Source organism: Lissotriton helveticus, chromosome 1_1 (genome assembly GCF_964261635.1).
Source record: "Lissotriton helveticus chromosome 1_1, aLisHel1.1, whole genome shotgun sequence".
Lineage (NCBI taxonomy): Eukaryota > Metazoa > Chordata > Amphibia > Caudata > Salamandridae > Lissotriton > Lissotriton helveticus.
The window spans coordinates 1,281,168,834-1,281,190,120 of NC_136057.1; the positions used below are offsets into that span (position 1 = coordinate 1,281,168,834).

Genomic DNA, 21,287 nt, shown 5'->3' on the forward strand with positions numbered 1-21,287 from the left:
GTCACGTCACTGCATCTGTTATTTTTTTGGGCAATGCTATGTGGCATCTGCTGCTGCACAGCATCCGCATATAGCATTGGCAAATCCTAAAGGTTTAAAAGGTGAGACCTATTGGCTGTGCCAATGCTTGTTTTAGATATGGAACTCCACCACAAGTAAGACAAATATCAGTCACACAAACTAAAGAATTAAAAGTATAAGGAAGGTGTCCATTTACAATATTTTATTGCATGACAAAAATTCCCTAGTTAAAAAATTTGACATTCAAAAAGTTACTCTTTTAAGCATGATAATGTACATAATTACACATATAGCACAGACATTCATCTGTAGGCAACCTAAAGGGTAAATGTGCTCTTTGTATTGTACAAGATCCCTTCTTCTTTAATGCGTTCAAGTATCGGTCCATAGATATTTGGTGTCAAGGGTATAACCATGCCTTTGTCATCAATCTCACCTAGAGAGAAAAGAGTGGATAGAAAATGAACGATCTTTATAGATATTTTCATTCACATTTCTCATTCTTTAATTAAAAACATAGTACTACTAGGCCCTTTCAAATATATATTAATGTGTTATTTTTCTTTTGCATTTTACACACGAAGGGTACCTATTAGATCCATAATAATGTCAACAAGTAAACTTTGAGTGATTTTTTCTTTTTGGAGAACGTTTCCTTAACATGCCTTAGAAGAAATTTAGTGTGCGTTTTATGTAGTCACTATTTTATGTGGTATCTATTTAATTCAGACAATAAATAAAGCAAAGTGGCAATCCCTTAAACAATATCTGTTAAAATCATATCTGGTGTCTTACATTATCTTCTGGACTCCTACTGGATGTCTGCTGTGCAGACAAAGGAGGGTAAAATGAACAATTTTCTTTCAAACCTTCAAATGATGGTAGGGTAACCATGCTTAAGGCACTGCAAGCAATAGCACAGGAAATAAAACTAGTGGCAATTCTCTATAAGGGCTCACACCATTTTTTCCAAAAACCTTTATTGCACCTTTAAAGTTACACAGCTGTAGGCCTACAACCCGTGGGGCTGGCTGCCATCACCATGCGGTAAACACAATGCATTAGTGTCAAGATGTAGTCAGATGTCACTCTTTCATAAACCTTATTACTACAGCAAAGAAAAGGTACAGTTCCATCATATGTCGCAGATTAAGTCACATTTTTTTTTTGTTGTTTCCCCCCCCCCCACAAAACCATAACAAATAACACAAGAAGTGTAAGGAATCACAGTGCGGTCTTCCAGTTCGGTCGTTGGTCACATTGACTGGGTGACTACTCATTTCCTCTGTGTAACTTCAAGCTAGTTCCTACCTAACTGCGCTATGTCGCGGAAGTGTGAATGCACAGGCCCTCCCAGTCGTGGTCCCCCTGTCAGCTCCCCAAGCGCTCCCTCGGGGTCCACCCCCACTGTTGGTCTATCTCATTTAATGGCTATTCTTCCTTACGGGGCCTGTGAAGTCTGTTAAATCTCCTCCCCTTCCTCATCCGACACATCTTGATCGTCTACCGGCAAGGGTTCACAGATCTCCCCCCTGTATACGTTCCACTTGGTCCATATTTTATTCCATTTCCCCGGGCATGCTCGGTTAGAGTATACCGCCCGTTCTGTCACCATTATTTTGTCCATGTTGAGGCACCATTGGGTAGTCGTTGGCACTTCCACCACCCCCCAACGCTGCGCGATGTCGCGTTTGGCCACTATCATGCCCAGTGTGACCCATAGCTGACCATGTCTGGACAAGTCAGTAGCTTCCCACACATTTAAGAGGCACCTCTGTGGGTCAGGTAGCAGAGAGATCTCTAGTGTCTGTGATATTGTTCGTAATATTTTTTTCCAATATTCCTGGATAAGGGGGGCAGTCCCATATAGTGTGAAAGAACGTGCCTTCTTCCCCACACCCACGTAGGCAGTAGGGGTGTTGTGCTCTGTTAATACGGTGTAGTGTAATCCTAGTGTAATAAACCCTATGTAAAATCTTCAGTTGGACGAGCCTTAGCCTGGCAGAGATGCCGACTTCCTTAGGCGATGCCATCGCCTCATTCCATTCTTGCTCGTCCATTTCACGAGTATCGCCCTCCCATTTCTCCTTCAATGGAGCCATTGGGTCCGGCAAGTTGTGTAATAGTTTACGGTACGTGAGTGACGTCGTCCGTTCTACCATATAATCTGTAAGAAGGCGGTCCTCAAGCGGGGCCGATTCCGGCAAGTCAGTGTCAGGGGGTATGGCGGCGAGCAATGCATGCCGTATCTGAATATATCTATATAATTCCCTCTCTCCCAGGTCATATAGTTCTCTAAGTCTGTCAAACGGCACCACGCCTCCCCGTTCCCAGAGATTCCCCACTGTAGATATTCCTATAGCATCCCAGTGCGAGAAGCCTCTGCTGTTCCTCATGTTACCTAGGGCTCTTGAGTCCCATAATGGTGTAAGCTTGGTAATTCTCCCCTTCCATCCTAGTGCCGTTGTCGCTGTATGCCATATCGTCACAGTGAGTTTGGTGGGTCCTTCCAGTTTACGCACTTTCCGTCTGTCGTACAACGGAGCCAGTAGGCTGTTCGTGCCCAGCTGCGCCCTATCTGCTTGGAATGCTGGATCATTGTGCGGAGTGTGTAGCCAGTGGTTTATGGGTTTCAGTTGTGTCGCCCAATAATATAATTTCAGGTTTGGCAGTGCGATTCCGCCATCGTACCAGCCCCTGTGTAGTTTGGATTGCGCAATGCGTGCCGGTAGGTTCCCCCATAAAAGATTTGACACCAGTGCTGCTACTTTTTTTGAAGAAACTCGGGGCCACCGTGTATGGAGTATTTTCAAGTATATATAGAAATCGAGGCAAAGACATCATTTTGTACAATGCTGCCTTCCCCAGTAGCTTCAGAGGTAGTCCTGCCCAGAACTTGACATCTTGTTTAAGCCGGGCCATGGGCGGCCCCAGATTTTTATCCATGAATTCCGTTGGGTCCCTTGTGACATGAATACCCAAGTATTTAAAGGAAGATCCCGCTGTCCTCAAGGGGCATTCTGCACTTAGTGCCGGGATCGGACCCTTCAGGACATACATCTCCGATTTGTTCCAGTTTAGTGTGTATCCCGATATTTTACCGTGGCTATCACATAGACTCAAAAGTGCCGGCACCCCGTGTTCTGGGTCTGTTAGATATACCAGCATATCATCTGCATAGAGGGAAAGCCGGTCTTCCCTGCCCTCCGCCCAGCGTATTCCCGCCAGTAACGGTGTGGTTCTAATTAATGTAGCTAGTGGTTCTAGTGAGATTGCGTACAGCAATGGCGAGAGTGGGCACCCCTGGCGAGTGCCTCTTCCCAGAGGGAACGGTCGCGAGATATGGCCGTTAGCCACCACCTGCGCAGTAGGGTCGGCGTATAGCAATTTAATCCATGAAGTGAATTTGGGGCCGAATCCCAGCCGTTTCAGAACCTCGAACAAGTAGTTCCACTCTACAAGGTCAAAGGCCATTTTGGCGTCCAGGGCCAATATTACTGCCTGTGTAGGGATCGATTCCGCCTGAGCCAACACCCCGTGTAATCTCCGCAGATTGAGTGCCGTGTTTCTATGTGGCATAAATCCCGACTGGTCCGGATGTATGAGTGTGTGCAGGTGAGGTAGAAGGCGGGCTGCCAGGAGTTTGGCGAGGATTTTGACTTCTACATTAAGTAGAGAGATAGGGCGGTATGAGGAGCATTCCTCCGGTGGTTTCCCCGGCTTAGGGATTGCTACTATACTGGCCAGTCTCTGATCTGGTGGGAGTATTCCCTTCCCTAAACATTCCTTATACATTGCTAGTAGGTGTTTGCCTAGTCTCTCCGGCGTCGATTGATACCACTCTATAGGTATGCCATTCGGCCCAAGTGCCTTGCCCGGGTGCAGAGCCTTAATAGCCAATTGGATCTCCTCTGTGTATATATCTTTCTCTAGCTCTGCAGCCGCCTCTGAGGGAAGTGTCTGTACCTCAATCTGCTCTAGCGCTGCTCTGGCCATTTCAGGTGTCACAACTCGTTCAGGGGTGTATACCTCTTCGAAGTGGGTAGCGAGCGTCTCGACTATTTGCTCCGGGTTCGTGTGTATCTCCCCCGACTTGTTCCTCACCTGTTGAATACCCCTAGAACTGCCTCCCCTCTTATCGAGCCATGCCAGCATCTTACCCGCCTTGTCTCCTACTTCATAAATCCTATTTTGTGTATGCGGTATGTGTCCCTTAACCTGAGTCCGCATATGGTCTGTGTAAAGCTGTTGTTGGAGGTGAAGTGCGTGAGCCGTGTCCGGGGTGGGGTGTAAGTCATGCGCTGTCGACAGTTCTTGCAATAACAATTCCAATTTGTTCAGTTCCTGAGCTTTCTCCCTTTTATAACCTGTGATTGAGTTCATGGCTTGACCCCTTAACACCGTCTTGTACGCTTCCCAGACAACCTCTGAGGAGCGCACTGAGCCCATATTCTCAGCGAAATACTGTGTCGTCACCTGTTGAAGAGCCTTGCGAACTTGGGGGATCTTAAGATATGTAGCTTGTATAGGGTATATTCGCTTGCGTGACTTCTCCTGGGTGGACATCGTCAGGGTGACCGGGGAGTGGTCTGAGATTCCCCTCGGGTGGATTTCTATGTCGTCCGCGTGTTGGATACCATTGCCTAGGGCTAAGAAGTGGTCTATTCTGGACATGCTGCCGTGCACAGCGGAATGGAAGGTGTATTGTTTAGCCTGGGGGTGCATATGCCTCCATATATCTACAAGGCCCATAGCTGTCAAAAAACGTTGGAAGCGGGAGGGCCCCCCAACGGGAGCTGTTGTCGGGAACCTATCTAGTTGAGTATCTACAATGGCATTAAAGTCACCCCCCAGAACAACATCCCCTTCGGGGAGGGTCAGCAAGAAGTCTGCAAGTTTTGGGAGCTGCACCGAGTGTAGCGCCGGGGGGATGTATACCGAGACCAAGTTAAGAAGCCTACCCTCCCACTGTCCCTGCAGAGCAGCGAAGCATCCCTGTCCATCAGTCTTAGTGTGTAGCGGAATAAAGTGTGAGGATTTCTGGAGTAGAATGCCGGTCCCTCGAGAACCTGACGTGAAGTCCGAGTGTACTATCATTTTGTACCCCCTCCTATCCATGGCCTTGGATCCCCCCCTGTTAAATGTGTCTCCTGTAGGAGTGCTATGGTGGGTTTCAGCCTTTTCAGCGCGGTCAACACCAATCCACGTTTAACCTTAACTCCCAGTCCTCTTACATTCCATGACAGTATTCGCAGGGAAGAGCCCCGCGAAGGTGGTTCAACCCCTTCCGTTCTTGGTGTCGGGTTTGCTGCCATATACTGTTATGAGGACGGTGGTGTGCCTACCTTGCTTCGTATCTAAACTGTTATCTCTCCTTCTGTGCATTAGGCTGAGTAATGTCGTAACATAGGAGCCAGACCGGTTGTATATGTACCAAACTGTAGGTAAACCGCTTGTAAGCATTGCATTATTCCTTGTCCATATCTGTGTATTTCGAACTGAACCAAAACAGCCCCCCCCCCTCACTCCCCCTCCCTGCCCCCCTGCTTAACAGACTTCCAACTGCCCGCTCCCCCAACTGAGCAGAGTGCTTAACCCATCCCAAAACCAGAGTACTTGCGTGTAGGGGGAGAGTGTCTCCCCAAGCAGGCGGCACCCCTGCTTACAGCCGGGGTCAAACAGGCCAGAATCCATCTGCCATTGCAAATTATCAGTCCCAAGCACAATAGGCAGCGGCTATTCCTGCGTCTACCCTTCCGGGTCATTCTTCTCCGTCAGCCTTCGTGAGTTCAAGTGTCGGGGATCTTCCCGCTCCTCCTCCGCCCGGTTGTCTTCTCGGTGTTCGTGGTTCGTTCTGTGTGTCCTTCGTGGTTGGCCCGTACTGCGCCAACCCTCAAGCCAGTCCCTAGCTGCATCAGGAGAGTCGAAGAACCAGACCTTTTTATCAGGTACTACTCGGAGCCGGGCCGGGAAGAGCATTGAGTAAGGCAATTCTTTCTCTCTTAACGTCTTTTTTACCTCAAGAAAGGTTCTCCTTTTCCATGAGACTTCCGCTGTGTAGTCCGGGAAAAATGACACCCTAGAGTTTTGAATCTGAATGGCTGGCGCCACTCTAGCCGCTTGTAAGATAGCGTCCCGGTCTCTAAAGTTGAAGAGCCTCGCCAGTATTGGTCTCGGCGGGCCCCCTGTCTTCGGCCTCCCCCCCTGGCACCCTATGGGCCCGTTCCACAGAGAAGAAATGCGAAAGTCCTTTGGGCTGGAGTTGACTCTTGATCATATCCTCCACGTAGAGGTCCATAGCGCCTGTAGGTTCAGATTCCGGCACACCTAAAATTCTGACGTAGTTTCTCCGAGAGCGCCCCTCCTGATCATCCAGTTTTTCTTTAAGCGTTTTGTTGTCTGCTTGCAATTTACCCAGTTCAATCTGTAACTCCGAGACATCTTCAACTAAAGATTTGGTGACCACTTCAACTTGTTTCACTCTTTCGTTCATCTTCTGGAGGTCTGCGCGTATCAGGGTAACCTCAGTCGCCGTCACCCCCACCATCTCCTGTACCTGGGCCAGTGCCACCAGAATATCGTCCAATGTCGCTTTCTTGGACCCCTCAGCTTCTGTCGTTTTCCCAGTGGGTTTACGTTGTTCTTGTGGGGGTGTCTGTTTGTCAAAGGCGAATTTCTCCAGTCTGGCCTGGGTGGAGTTGTGTCTGGGCCCTCTGTTCGCCATGACGTACAACTCGGGATCGGTATAATCACTAGCAGGAGCGCGTGTATACTTCGGGAAAAGGACACTGCTCGCGTCTCCCGGGTGCTAACTGTGTCCCAGTTTTGTTAGCCCCACTGTACGGAGTGGTACTAGCCGTTGCACTCGTGGCTGATTTATGAATTCGTCCACCGTGGGAGGTGTGGGTCCGAACAGGGTACTCTGCATCTCTCTTGCAGCCGGGGTGTTTCCACTACCCCTCTCCTGGTGGTGGGTGTGATGCACCTGAGTCACGTCCTGGAGCGCTAAGCCTTCTGGCCGCACTAATGTATGTGGTTCAATATTCGCACCCCTGCGCACATACGGAGCCTGCCCACACGGTCCCTCAGCGTAATGGTATCCAGCCGGTCCAGAGCACACCCAGCCAAGACCGCCGGGCAGCCCGCCACTTGCCCGGTGTTGTTTCCTCTCATGTAAGGGGGGTGTGGGGGTCTCCCCGCGGTCCACCGGCTCGCCGTTCGTTGTGCCTTGCTGAGGTTCCGTCCCTGAGGCACCGCGGGGCTGGCAGAACACCCCCCTCACTCCCGGCACCACCCCCTCGGCCGCCGTTCTACAGGGGTGTCTGCCCTGGGGTCCAGCACTGACCTGATCGCGTTGCGGCAATCGGAGCCGATCCGTCCTCCAAGATGGTGGTCCTGCCCTCGAGCCGCGGCGTCTTTCGTGAGGGCCTGTCCTCTGTGGTTGGGGCCGCGCCTGGTACGCCGACCCTCCGCAAGCCCTGTTTTTTAATTTGGAGGCTTGGAAAGTCTTTCTGGTGGTCTCGTCGGGGGACCGGCACTTCCGGCGAGTGTCATCCGCCGATGTTAAGCTTCCGCCCGGGTTCCGTCTGTCGGCCAGTCCCCTGCTCCGAGGAGTACAGTAGGCCCCTCCTCTCTCCTCACCGCTTCGGCGACTGCCAGGACTCCGCTGCCCCAAATCTGCACAAAGAGATGTCGCACGGTCTCCAGACCCAGTGCGCCCCGACTGGATAATGAATTTAGCGGATTTTACTTGCGGATTAGCGCGGGATGCCGCCTTGCTGTGAGAGCCTCTCTACAGTGCTGCCGCCATCGGTGGCTGCTGACACACCATTTTTTAAAATCCAACTTCAATTTAAACATCTCAAAAAGACTACAGCCTACCTCAGCTTTTTGTCCTGGGGTAAGTCCGTAGGGCTAGAATGGACTTCAGAGTCTGCTCTGACCTCTCAACATCCCAGAATAGTCATTCCATGTATCCGACACAAATCTCAGCTGTCTCTTGTCTAGCCAGGCCCCCTTGGTAAAGACTCTTATTGAAATGATTTAGATATGTTTTCTTCACCTCACTGTTTCATGAGCTAGTTTGGAAAGCAGATGTACCTTCCTCCACTCAAATTAAGAGAAACGACCTTCATGGTAATTTCACTACTCTTGGTGCTGGCTGCCCCGCCTTGCCATTGACTTGGAAATATTTGAAACATTGGCATGAATGGAAAAGGCTTAAAAAAACAAAATCAGCTACTTTCCTTTTATTCCACCAAACCCAGTCCTAATCTTCTTGAACAATAGCTCGCCCACTACCTGTGCATCACTGACTTTTCCAGCCCAGTTGTTTTGTGTTTTGCCATATTGGCTGAATGGAAAGAAACTCCTCTCTTCACATCTGAATATTATGGCAAGGTTGTATCACAGCTGCACTTCATGCGGGATTGACTGTATGCGTTCTATGGAGAGGTAGAGCATAAGAATGATAGATCATGAAAAAACAAGGCCAATTTCTTTAGTTTGTACTTTTGTCTCTCTTTCCATTTTTCCCAGTGAGCTGGGAGCCTAATTTCTTTATTTTTGAAACATAATGCATCGAGGGTTTAGGGCTTACACATGACATGTGAGTCAGCATTTGTATTATTACAACATGATGTAAGCCCTTATTGAAAAGTGCCCCTCAATACACATGCAGTACTTCCCGTCAGTGGGATCACTGTTTGGTCTGCCGTCCCCAGTATGTGAGGAAAACCTTGATGTGATGGAGAGAGTGGCTGCAAAATCCGAAATCCATTTGTTTTGTCCTGCCAACACAGCCCCTCAAAAAGTCAAATGTACTATATTGTAGATATATCAAACAATTGATCTGTATATGAAATGTGAATCTGTTTATATACGATTAGGCTGACTGCTACGGACTATTCCTTTTGTTCCAATCCGGTCTACTATTTAGCCTAATAATGTGAGATGTTTGCAAATTTTTATCCAGTAAATTGGTCGATTGAACTTCTTTCTTATAAAATGCTCTAGTTCGTCAGTGAATTTTCGAGTCACTTAGGTTTGCTACTGCTCAAAGGATTGAAAGTAAGGAAGGGCATTCGATTCCTCTCCCCACCCTCCCAAAAAATAAAAGTCAAACTTCATTCAGGCTCTGAAATCTGACTCCCTAAGAAAATATCACATTCTTTCATGCTAAAATTACTACTTAGTTCTTCAAAACCAATTCACGCCTCAGAAGTTACATATTTCCCATAGACTGGTCTCATCATTCTCCCTCCTTGAGAGATCACTACAAACTCAAGCATATCTACTTTAGCTTCAAAGCTGTTCAAGACAGTTAGTGAGCTTGTCACTGAGGACAATTCTCACAAGACGGCTCTGTTTTTCTTAAGATGGAGTACAGACTTCATAAAAAGTCTTCCATGAAACTCATTGGAATAAGTAGTGAAATAAAACCTAAATCAAACCTCTTTCTTTGGATTCCTTTTCGAGTGTAAAATTAAGGATGAAGTATGTGTTGTACATCTTTAGGAACCAAAGATGATCAAGAAGCATGAAGACAATTTAAATGTTGGACCTCTAATGCACCCACAGTCAGGAGTATGAAAGCTATAAAGAATGAAATCATGAGAATTAAAATAAACAATACACTTACCATCCAGCACCATTTTAGCAGCAATTGCTGTAGGGAAGCCAACAGTTTTAGCCATTGCTGAGTACCCATTGACATCTCCATACACCACCAGGCTAATGTTCTTCTCCTCTAGATGGCCCGATGGATGCCGGATACCAATGTCATTTCTCATAACAATCATGTCTCTCTCTGTAGGGCCTAAAACAAAGAAAAATATTCTACAATATCACAACCATTATTTTCCGTTCTAAACTGCTGCAAACAAAACGTTATTGTACAAATGAAATAATAGTGATTGCCTCCTACAGAACTAAACAGGATGGAGGAATTTGAGAGAAATGTCAGTCTTCAGTATGTTGGGAAGAAATGCAGTATTGTGGCTAGATTACAGACTTGGAAAACAGAGTTGTCAGATTAGCGACAAAGGGACAAGCCGAACAACATGTCTGAATGTCTCCGAAGTATTGAAGTTTGGATGAAACATAGTTGACTTTACCTTAGTGCATAGAAAACAGATGTTATGCGTTCTGGGACAGCTGGCTGGTGAGCCACTTAGATCTGTTAAAAACTTCTTTGAGAGAAAGTGGCATTAGCTTATAAGAGGTACAATTTAGATCTGAGCTCATACTCTCAAATCCTAAATAATACATGTCTTGAAAAATATCTCTGGCTACCTCTGTTGGCTCAAAAATTTACTCAGTGTCATTTCCCAGCAATCTCTGGCATGTATTGCAAGAACAGTATTGCTCTTGAAAACCTTTGGCGGGGACAGCCTGCAGCGTCCTCTGGTGTATGACCAGCAGAACACATGCAGTACTATTTTTCAGCAGTTATGTGTTCTCTTTATTTGCAGGCTCCCAGTCAGTCATAAGGTTCAGTAACTAATAACTATAAAAAACTAAAAAGGGCTATGCATGAAAAATATGTGGCTACTTGAAGATGTGATAACATTAAGGGCCATGTACGTTGGTTCGCAGAATCGGCTGCTTACGACAGGAAAATGCATTTTACTATGCACCAAACCCATATTGCGATTCAGTAACCTATTAACGAATCGCAAAATAGGTGAGCGGTTCAGTATTTGAAAGGGCGACCATTCCTAATAGCGACTCGCAGTGCTATCTACGAATGTTCTGGGACTGAAATGCGGTTGCAAAACATGCCTATTTTACAGCCTATTTTAGATAGTTGGTAACCTATTTGCTAACAGAAAGGGGTCCTCAGGGGACCCTTTCCCCTATGTGAATGCATGTGAAAACGTTTTTTAAAATTTTATTTTTAAAAAAAAACCACATTTTAAACTCATTTTATTGAGCATAACAGCAAAGACACAGCCGGTTTGTTATTAGCTAGCCAATGGTGGGTTACAACATTAGTTTTCCGTATGGTAAAATCCACAGTCTGAAACACATCCAATTGTATGTACCTACCCCAATGCATTCAGCAACCTAGTCAACGTCTCTGCCCCCCTCCTGTGTAGTTCAGCCACTGGGGACAAACAGATATCACCTCTGTATAGAACCCATGCTGCCCACTTTCAATCCCATTTTTTGCGGCACCCCCTGTTTTTGAAGACGTCCTTCTCCGCTATCATAGCCCTATCCATGTCCACTATCCAGAAGATCACTAATGGTAGGGCCCCGATTACCCATTTTTGTGCTATATTCCATTTGTGTTAGGTCAGTGGCTTCCAATATGTTTAGTAGACAAAGTTTAGGGCTGGCCTTGAGTCCCTACCCACGCACTTTCCATTTTTGAAATGACTGCTGCCCAATATGTTTGAATAATCTGCCATTTCAATATCGTGTGGAAGAAAGTTCCCGTCCTGGGAGCAATTTCGTATGCAGTGTGTGTCAGCTCTCTTCTTAATTTTAACCGGTACTATAGCTGAAAAGTAGACTTTGTGCAGGATTTTAAGCTGAATTGGTCTGAGTCTCATGGGGATTGCAATTTCTCGGAGTGAGGCGAGTGCATCTCGCCAGTCAATGTCCTCAAGGTCACCCAGGTCTGTCTCCCATTGCTGCCTTAAGCGTGTCAGTCGGTCTGGTCTATTACTGAGTAGCTATTTATATGTTACGGAAATGGCTTTCTTGGGCCTAGGATCTAACAGTAATCTATCTTCAAGGGGGGGGGGAGGTCTTGGGTATCGATCCCCCCTCTCGCATTGCTGTTTTTAGGGCATGACTGATTTTTAAGTATCTAAAAGTTTTGGCCTGTGCCAGCTGGTATTCTTTCTGTAGTGTTACAAAGGATACCACTCCGTTAATCCACAAATCTTTCACTTCCGAAATACCTATTAGATACCACTTATCGAAGTGCTCAGGAGGCCGAGCCACTCGGTCTCCCAAAGCGGGGATACTTGTGTGATCTTCTTGTGCCACACGAATTGCTTTGTGACTAAATGCCAAATTTCTACGGTGCGAGCCATTGGGCCAGTAAGTCGTAGGTTTCTAGGGTTGGTATATAGTACTCTTCGGTATCCTCCCTGTCCGCGAAAATGTTTTTTAAGAGCAGGTAGCGGTCCCACGGACCACTGCTTACTCTGACAAAATGAAACAAACTTTAATTTTTCTTTTTGAAAACGCATCGTGTTTTCCTTTAAGAAAAATTGACTGCATTTCAATAAAAAAAGGTTGCTTTATTTAAAAGCAAACACAGACATGGTGGTCTGCTGTCCCAACCAGGCCACCATCCCTGTGCTTTTTGCGATTTCCAAAGTGGCGCAAATTGCAAACTACTTCATGAATATTAATGAGATAGGTCAATTGCAACTCCATTAGGAATTTCTAAATGTGTCAAGGGCACATAAGTACACTGGTGTTTGTGATTTCCTAATAGCAGATTGCAAAATTTGGCCATTAGGAAATCGCAAAATGAAACCTACGTACAAGTGGGCCTATGTCTCTTTTGTAGATACTGTTATTATTGACAATGATAGACTACACACTTCTTATCCAAGTTTTCTTTATAGGCACTGTAATGAAGGTATGGTGAATTGTTGTGAAAATGGGTATAGCTGTTTCTTAGAACGTTTTAAAAGGGCATGAGGACAGTAATGTTCTGTTAGGAAGGAGGTTCCACAGTTTGATGCCAGGAGGCTTAAGGCAAGTTCTGTGGAAGCAGAAATCAGAGTTGAGTGTGGGAAAAAGAGATGAGGTTTTTGCAATGGTTGCAAGGATTGGAATTTGGAAAGGTAGTAACCTAGTGAAATGTGGTCTCTTCTATTGATACCCAGTAAGAGATGGACCACTGCATTCTTAACTCCTAAGCATCTGTGGCTGAAGACCAAATGGAAGCTGTAATTAATGATGGGGCCACAGTCAAACTGATATGAGATTAGAGCATCATACCTGGTCTGTGGGGGGTCATTAAGACTTTTTGAGAATGCAGATTCGAAAAAGCAACAACTGATTACTCGGCTAGTTTGATAAATCTCAGTGAGATTTTGGACTTCAGAGGGCAGTGACAGACCAAGATAAACATTTATCAGCCAGTTGGGTGAGGATCATCAGCTTGTTAAAAGTGGTGATAATGGCCTCAGTTTTATCTTCAGAGCTTTAGATAATTTTTAATGGAGTCCAGTTGTGGAATGTCGTCATCCACTGATACACATTTTTGGATCGGAGCATGGGTTTTTCTTCATTCTAAACTGATTCTGGGAGTAAACAGAAGAGGAGTGCAACTGGTAGATGAAAGAGCAAATCCTGGAAGCAGAGGTGTCAAAAGTAGATGCTTAACAATGGGCGAGCAGTGAGGAGCCCTGTCTGACAGTGCTGGTGACATATTAGGGTTTGGAGAGGAAGGGAGGAAGAGTAATGATTTGGCATCTAATTAAGAAAAAAGAGGAGCCCAATTTAGCTCACTGCCCTGGACACCATTTAATAGAAGACGAACAGTGCCTACAGGTCCAGCAGAATGAGGGTGACCTTACATTGAGTGTAATTGTAATACCCTTGTGCTAAAGTTGTAGGAAGTTATACAGAAATATAAGTAAAATATAAAGAAAAACTCTTCCTCATTCCCATACAGCTATTTTCCTATCCTTATTTGTGTGGTAAATAATGAGTTAGTTTAGAACAAAGTACTGTTAACATTATAAGAAATCACATCTTCAATTTGTGTGTAATTTGAGCACATAATGAGAAAATCAGATTTGACCAGGATCATGTATATTATCTCTATGCCTGAAATATAAATGTGAATAAAATGACCTAAATGTTAGAAAACTCTTCATTATCTCCTAATGAAGTCCTGTCTGGAACAATTGCTGCTTGCTAGGTTACATTAGTGCTTTTAGCATATATGGACTCAAGTCTGAAGGTTTACAGGTGCTGGACTCAGCTAATGCATCCATCTAGTAGTGGGACTCGAAGTTACTAAACACTGGTGGGTTGACATGCAGCAGTGACTGCCGATGCAGGACTGTGGCCTCCTGGGATATGACAGTGGGTTCCTTATAGCTCCTCTTGAAGGGCTCCTACTCCATTAACACTAGGTATTTTATTAAACCTTGTACTAAAACCGTCTCAACTGTTCTGGACACCTTAACAGACAATATCTCCTTCTCCACTCTAACTAAAATTTAAAGAATACTAGAAAAAAAATCACAAAAAGGCCTGAACCATACTAACATACCCACTGGCAGGGTGTCTGGCACTGAAAGCTTGACTGACTAATTTCTGAAAACTTTCCATGTTTCTTTGGTGGTGGTAGCAGTGAGCTGCTGGCTTTTTTTTATTTGCTTATGGTCTATTTCATTTCTAAGAAAACGCAATGGACCGAGCACTGAAACTTTTCAGACACTCACCCCCAGTCACAGATCTGGGTTGAATCTATCATCATTCTTTAGCTCACTTCGCCAACCCAGTACAGACCCAGCCATATGCAAATCAGTCTTGACCCTGTGCCTAATGGGAGCAGTCCAGCTCGAACTGCCACGCCAGGTCTGCCCGGACTGGAAATAAGCATCCTTGGACCGGTTTCGGGTAACACCCCTCATCAGCCAGGCTAGCTTGAATCCAGTGGCAACGTGAGCAAGAGACCCATGTCTGGGCATACCCTGCCAACGTAAAACATTGTCATATCATGTCATGTTCTTCGGTCTGATTTTCTTCTCACAGGGTAATTAACCTCTAGGGTGGATGGTGCCTTAATATTACCGAAACACTGTTTTACTTGCTCATTGCTGCATTGTAATATGCACTCTAGCCATGAAGGCTAATCAAAACCATCACTTTTAATTTTGAAGTAATTCATCGGAAAGAGTAGCTCTTCACTACCACAGGCAAAATGCGTATATGAAGGAGCAAAACATCTTCATTAAGTCATCAGCCAACAACAAAATGCAAAAAGAAAGTTATCACACTGGACAGGATTGGAGACCACATCAGTGACAGCGACAGTACTGCATATGATGCTTGCATTTCTTGGGATATTTGCAGGAACTTGGAATCCCTGTCAGTAATTTACAAGGTGAGAGAATTTATAGTGGTGAGAAACCTGCAGGAAGATATAGTATCAACTAAAAGTTACTTGCCTTGCTGTTTCTGGTAGAGACTCTACCTAGCCATAGATTCCTCACCTTTTGAATATTCCCCAAGCATCAAACTGGATTCTGAAACTTTTCAGCAGTACCTCTGCGCACCGGTAGGTGGCACTGTGTGGGTCTGGAAATGATTTCAGAGCTTATACAGGCACCTCACCTGCCCGTTGACATCAGTTGCCTTTGAGCTGTCTGTGCCCCCAGACACAGACCCTCAATAGCAAATTGGTTGTGAGTGACCAGTGTGCAGATTCCTAGATTTGGGATCTTATTAATGAATAGAGTCCAATAAAAGAACAGAGAGGATGGAAGGACAGGTGAGAAATCTGCAGCTAGATCGAGTCTCTACCAGAAAGAGTGCTACCAAATGTAAGCAACTTATTTTTTGACAGAGACTTCTAGCTGAAGATTCCTCATCTTTTAAATACATACCTAAGCAGTACTTATTCGGAAGAGAGTCTGTGAATGGACTCAAACCAAACGTCCTGCAGGACTGAGCAGGCAAAATCCCATCTAAAATGTCCAGACAATTGTGCTGTGTGAACATATGAAGAGATGCCTGCATAGCCACCTGCAAATGTCCAGAGCAGAGATTCCGTGCGTCAACACTTTGGTAGCAGGTTTGGCCCTGCTAGAATGAGCACACAATCCTTCCGGGGGGTGCGTGGAAGGTCAATGCAAAACCATGATCCAGCGGAGTTGTAGAGTTCCTATAAGACCTATACAGGATCTGCACGTTTGGACAGCATACACCGTAGGATTGGTGTCAGACTGATTCTGAACACCCCCACTGGGTATGTTGGCCTTTTGTACCAGTTAGCTCACAGTGCCACTAGAATCTACTCTTACCAAGGAGAAAATAGTTCTTGGCAACCATCGAACATGACAACCCTGATCCCTCAGGACCGTGGAAACAATATACTACTTTTCGCTCTGTCACTCGTGCTTACTTAGTCTGTCTCCGAGAGATACACAGAATAAACAGTTTGGACATTTTCAATAAGTATTTATTGAACAGTTGTTATTCTTGTGTAAAATAGATGAGCTGCAACCACCGTTAGACAGTAGCAGATATATAGTATTAGAATCACTATTAAAGTAAACCAATGGTAAAGCTCAAACATCTTGCAGTAATCATGAATACATACAAGTATATAAAATACATGATAATAAAAAGATGCGTACTCCTACGATGCCTCCCTAACTGGATGTACCTAAGTGTACCTAGCATGTGTTTAGGTGTTAAGCCAAGAATCCCTCTAGGATAAAGTCAACCCCATTACCTGGAGTGAGAGACTGCGGGACCCCGTCCTGGTCTAAGGGATGTTGGACCACTGTGAGCTGGAGTATCTGCATGCAGGAACCTCAGCGTCTCTGGTCAGTGTGTCGGCCGGGAAGTCCTGGTCTCCTCGGTCTAACTTAGCTAGATGTAATGTATATATACCTATAGGTCTCCCCATGGGTCCTACCTCCCTGTATTACAGTGTCGGCCTTAGGATGACGTCAGGAATTAACTTTGTACATAGATAGTATACAGGAGATGTTAGTCCTGCTGTGCTTCAAAGAATCCTCATGCATAATGTATGAGATTTCGAACTAGGGAAAACCCGCGTTCTGAATGCAGTGTTGTATCTAGGCAAAATGTCAGTCCCTGTTAGCCGTTGTAAGTGTAATGTAGGGAAGAATATAGATGAAGGGTTATGAAGTTACCTGGGCCTATACCAGGGTACCTATAAGAATATAACAGCAGGAGATGGTTCTCTTCTGCATAACATTGACTTTTTTCGCTCCAGAGAAACGCACAAAAAGCTAATTGCCCCCCAGTGTTCCTTGGTACAATTAAAATGAAAGGTTAGAGTCTCTCCTCCTCCTTAGAACAGTAAGGCAGAGCATAGAACACCAGAAAGGTGATGTCTTGCCTGATGTGGAGTGGCATCACACCTTTAGGCAAGAAGATTGCCTGTGTCTGCAAAACTGGCATGTCCGGGAAGAAGGTGGTGTATGGTGGGTTGACATAAAGAGCCTGAAGCTCACTCATATGCCAGTGCTGATGTTATGGCAACGAGGAACACTGTCTTAAAGGTGGGAAGCTGCAAGGGCAAGCTATGAAGCAGTTCAAAGGGAGTGCTCTTCAGATTATTTGAAAACCAAGTTAAGGTCCCACTATGGCATGACAAAGGGAGAGGGTGGAATCAAATGTTGCAAACCTTTTAAAAAACCTATAACTGGAGACTTGAACAATGAGAGATTCAGCAACCGTAAATAGGCAGAAAGAGCAAAAAGGTACCCTTTAACTGTGACCAGAGAAAGCCTTGCCGAGCTAAGGACAAAAAAAACAACAATGTCAGATAACTTTGCCTGGAGCGAGTCTGTAATGCATCAAGCCATAGTTTTTGTCTAGGGACGCCTGACTTCCAAGATGACACCAACCTTTGGAAGAAGGTCAAAGATGTTCAGCTGTCGCCACTCAATCTCCAAACGAGAAGATGGAGATTGTGAAGGCCCAACTGCAGATCCCTACACCTGCTGATACAACAGCAGATCCTCCTGGAAGGTCAGCATGAGTGGAGGATATATGCTCATGCCCAGGAGTTCTGGATACTATACTCTCTGCACCCAATCAAGTGCAGAGTTCCACTTGAGGTGCAACGGGAAATGGTATGGGAACTTCAATGTACTGAAGTGCTGACAATGCAGATTCTCAGCAGAGGTGGAAGAGACCTTGAAACACCTCTGGTTGTAACTACTACTCATGATCTGCAAGGCACTGATGGCTAGGTGTGTCTGCCCTGGCATTCAATGACACTGCCTCATGGTTCTCCACCAGGAAACTTCCCGGTTGTAAAATATTTAGATAGGTGCAGGTCTTCCTGGCACAGGGTTTGTGACCCACCCCACCCTGCTTGTTGCAGTACCAATGGCAGTGGAGAAGTCTGTGAAACAGCCTCTCCTTGACGGATGGCAGTAATGGGTTCCAGATAGTCTTCCCAACCCAGAAAGGGTGCATCAGTCAACACTGCCTATTCTGGGTGGGGTAAGGAGAGGAGTCTGGTGCTGACCCAATCGCGGACCAGTACCCACCACTACAGATCTATCCCCATCTCCTTCGAGATCTAGATGTGGTCGGAGTAGTCCCCTTGATGTTGGGCCCACTAAGTCTTTAGATCCCACTGCACAGCCTGCATAGGCAACCTGGTGTGCTTGATCAACGGGAGGAAGGAAGCCATCAGTCTAACTAGCCTTATAGTCAACCTCACTGAAATCTAGGACAGCGGCAGAAAGAACAGGACCATAGCCTGAATGGCCTGGACACTCAATTCTGGGAAAAGAAACAAAGCTGAACCATGTCCATAATGGCTCAGATTAAAGGGAGCACCTGAGAAAGGGTCAGGTGTGACTTTGGCACACTGATAGTAAAACCCAAAGATGACAGGAGACTCACCGCCATCTGAGGGTGGTTGACAACTGCCTAGGACAAGCCCGCCTTCAACCGACAGTTGTTGAGGTAGGGGAAGTCTGCTACACCTGACCTTCGAAGGTGTGCTGCTGCCAATACCATCACTTTCATGAACACTGAGTGGCACTGGTGAAATGAACTCTAAATGCTCCTGTCCCACCATGAACCATAGGTTGTGCCGAACGGCCTGCAGAATGGGTCTATGGGAATAGGCGTCCTGCAGGTCCCACGTAACCATAGAGTCTTCCAGGGTAGAGGGTAGGCAAGACCTTGGCCAGCATGATCATCTTGAAGTTTTCCTCCCGGAGGAAAGTGTTAATAGGGTGCAGGTCTAAAATAGGAAGAAAGCCTTCATAATTCCTTGTCACCAAAAAGTAGCTGGAATAACAACTAAAGTCTACTTTTGGTGCAGCCATCCCCTCGGTTTTCTCGGTCCACTTGCCTCACCCTGTCCTACAGACAAGAGCCTTCGATTTGGATAGACTACAGGCTGTCCATGGATGTTCAGACCAATAAATTGACTGCATGCTCTTTTGGACTTCTCCGTATTCTGAGAAAACTGTTAAGCTGACTCCCGGCCTTACTCCGAAGAGTGGTTGTACAGGGAATAATCAACTCACATCTGAATTACAGAAACTCCTTCTACCTAGGCAGTCCCAAATATGTGACACATTGACTGCAGGTAACCCAGATCGCAGCAGCATGGATTCTCTACAAAATCCCCAAACATGTGTCAGCAGCACCAGCATTAGCCGCCATGCTAATCCAGAAGAGTATTGAGTTTAAATCTCTGTCTTGTCCATCGCACCACTAACAAGAAAACTCATTCAACACTTGGTGACTCCTCATGCTCCGAGGGTCGTAATCTACTACTGGTCCGAAGGGTCAAGAAAGCAAGATGCAGAGAAAGTCCTTTTGCATTCCTGGCACCTAAACTCTGGAATGCTCCCCCAACCCACATCCGATGGGAAAAATCAGAAATCAGTTTCAGATGACAGGTGTAAAGATACTTATTCTAACCCCAAAGCAGGTAAGCATGACCGTCAGTTGAGATTTATTACCAGCGCTGGGAGGCAAGTTGGGTAGCCATGTGCTATATACATTTCGTAAAACAGAATAGAATAGATAGCTGCTTTGGCCAAAAGGGCTTGCACATCCTGCCACAAAAAGGACAGATAGTCCTCCACCAGTCTTCAGGAGAACGGTGGAAGTTGCAGTAGCATGGAAAAGAAGGATAGGGCATACCCATTCCTGACAATTTGCCGGACCTACATGTCCAATGTTATGGCTTGCCCACCTAGCAAGAATCATTGAATTCTGCCTTCTACAGGGTGTCTGTGCTCCAGTAAGGGCATGTTACAGACGTTTGGTAGGGGGTCAATAGACTGGGCAGCCTGTTGACCGTGGGCACCACATCCTCAACCGCAAAACTTCTAGACACCTTCTTGAGGATGTATTCGCTGACGGTACAGGGTGCCTCTGCCAAAGCCGAGAAAGGAGCAATAAGACTGATGTGGTTGGCGAGGTGGGGTAAATAAGCCCAGGGAGAGTGCCATGATTCTACTATTCTTGAATCACTCTAGAGTGGAATCTGTCTAGTCCCCAAACAGTCAGGTCCCATCGAAGAGCATGTGGGATGACAGGACATCACCCGAAAACACACAAGTGACCAATGCCAAGCATGTCAGTGAACGGCTACACTAGTGACAATACCCCCCGATGGAATCTGTGGTGTCCAAGCCACAATGAATTGTGAATTTGGTTGCAGTACAAAATGTCCAATATAGCCTGAGCGAGGACAGGTTGAGGATTTTCAGGAACACCTGGGACAATCTGAGCCACTAAATACCAAAATGCACGAGAATAGCACCCCAGCGGGCCACTGGCATTCGCTGATCTAAGAGGCAAGCTGGTGGATGGGAAAACTATTTCCAAACATCTCCATCCATTTTGACTTCCTATTGGGGGAAGCAGTTGGAAATGTGTTTGGGTTTGTCCGGCTTCTAGACACATGCACCACCAAGGATCCAGGGCAGAGGTGATGAGATGAAAAATCAGGGTCACCCCAGGCAGGGTGGTGGCATTGTGCAATCTGAAAGTGGACTTTGGGCAAGAGCAAGGTTTGGCCCACGCCCCTCACAAGGTAGCTGTAAGTGCCTCACTGAAAGGCCAAAGGGGCTCAGAAGATGTTTGCCGCACCTGGAGGACTTCAGTCAGGACACTGGCCTTGACCTCCAAGGTGGGGTGCTGTAGGTCAAGGTCTTCAGCCTAACACATCACCATGGTGTAACAAGACAAGCGCTTCATACCAATTCTCTTTGTGTGTGACCTAGCAATCTTATCACCCATGTCGCAATCATTTCCTGAATCCGCCCCAAACAGGGAAGGCAGGGTATGTGTTATCCCTTGTGGTGGTAGCAGGCTGAGTGGAGGAAGTAGAGTTTGACAGCGACCAGACACTGACTCAGTCGAACCGGTGCGGACCTGGAGTCAGAGAGTACAATAGGTACCTCCTCTTGTGGCATCAATGGACTCAGCATTTAAGTGCTGGGAACTGCTGTCGACCATTGCGCTGGAGGCAGAGTCGGAACTGGAGCCGGAGGCGCCCTCATTATGGTCTTAGCTGGTCCAACTGGCACCGAGGACGA

General features: G+C 46.1%; 1 protein-coding gene across 1 annotated transcript in view; it reads right to left on the reverse strand.

The window, feature by feature from the left end:
* Positions 1–208: 208 nt before the first annotated feature.
* The window catches only part of AASS (aminoadipate-semialdehyde synthase), a 579,454-nt gene continuing 558,375 nt past the window's right edge, over positions 209–21,287 (reverse strand). The window contains exons 23-24 of the mRNA XM_078680774.1: positions 9,662–9,838; positions 209–457 (exon numbers count right to left, since the gene is read on the reverse strand). Coding sequence (XP_078536900.1) covers positions 339–457; positions 9,662–9,838 — 296 coding nt within the window. The 3' untranslated portion in view covers positions 209–338. The remainder of the gene's footprint in view (positions 458–9,661; positions 9,839–21,287) is intronic.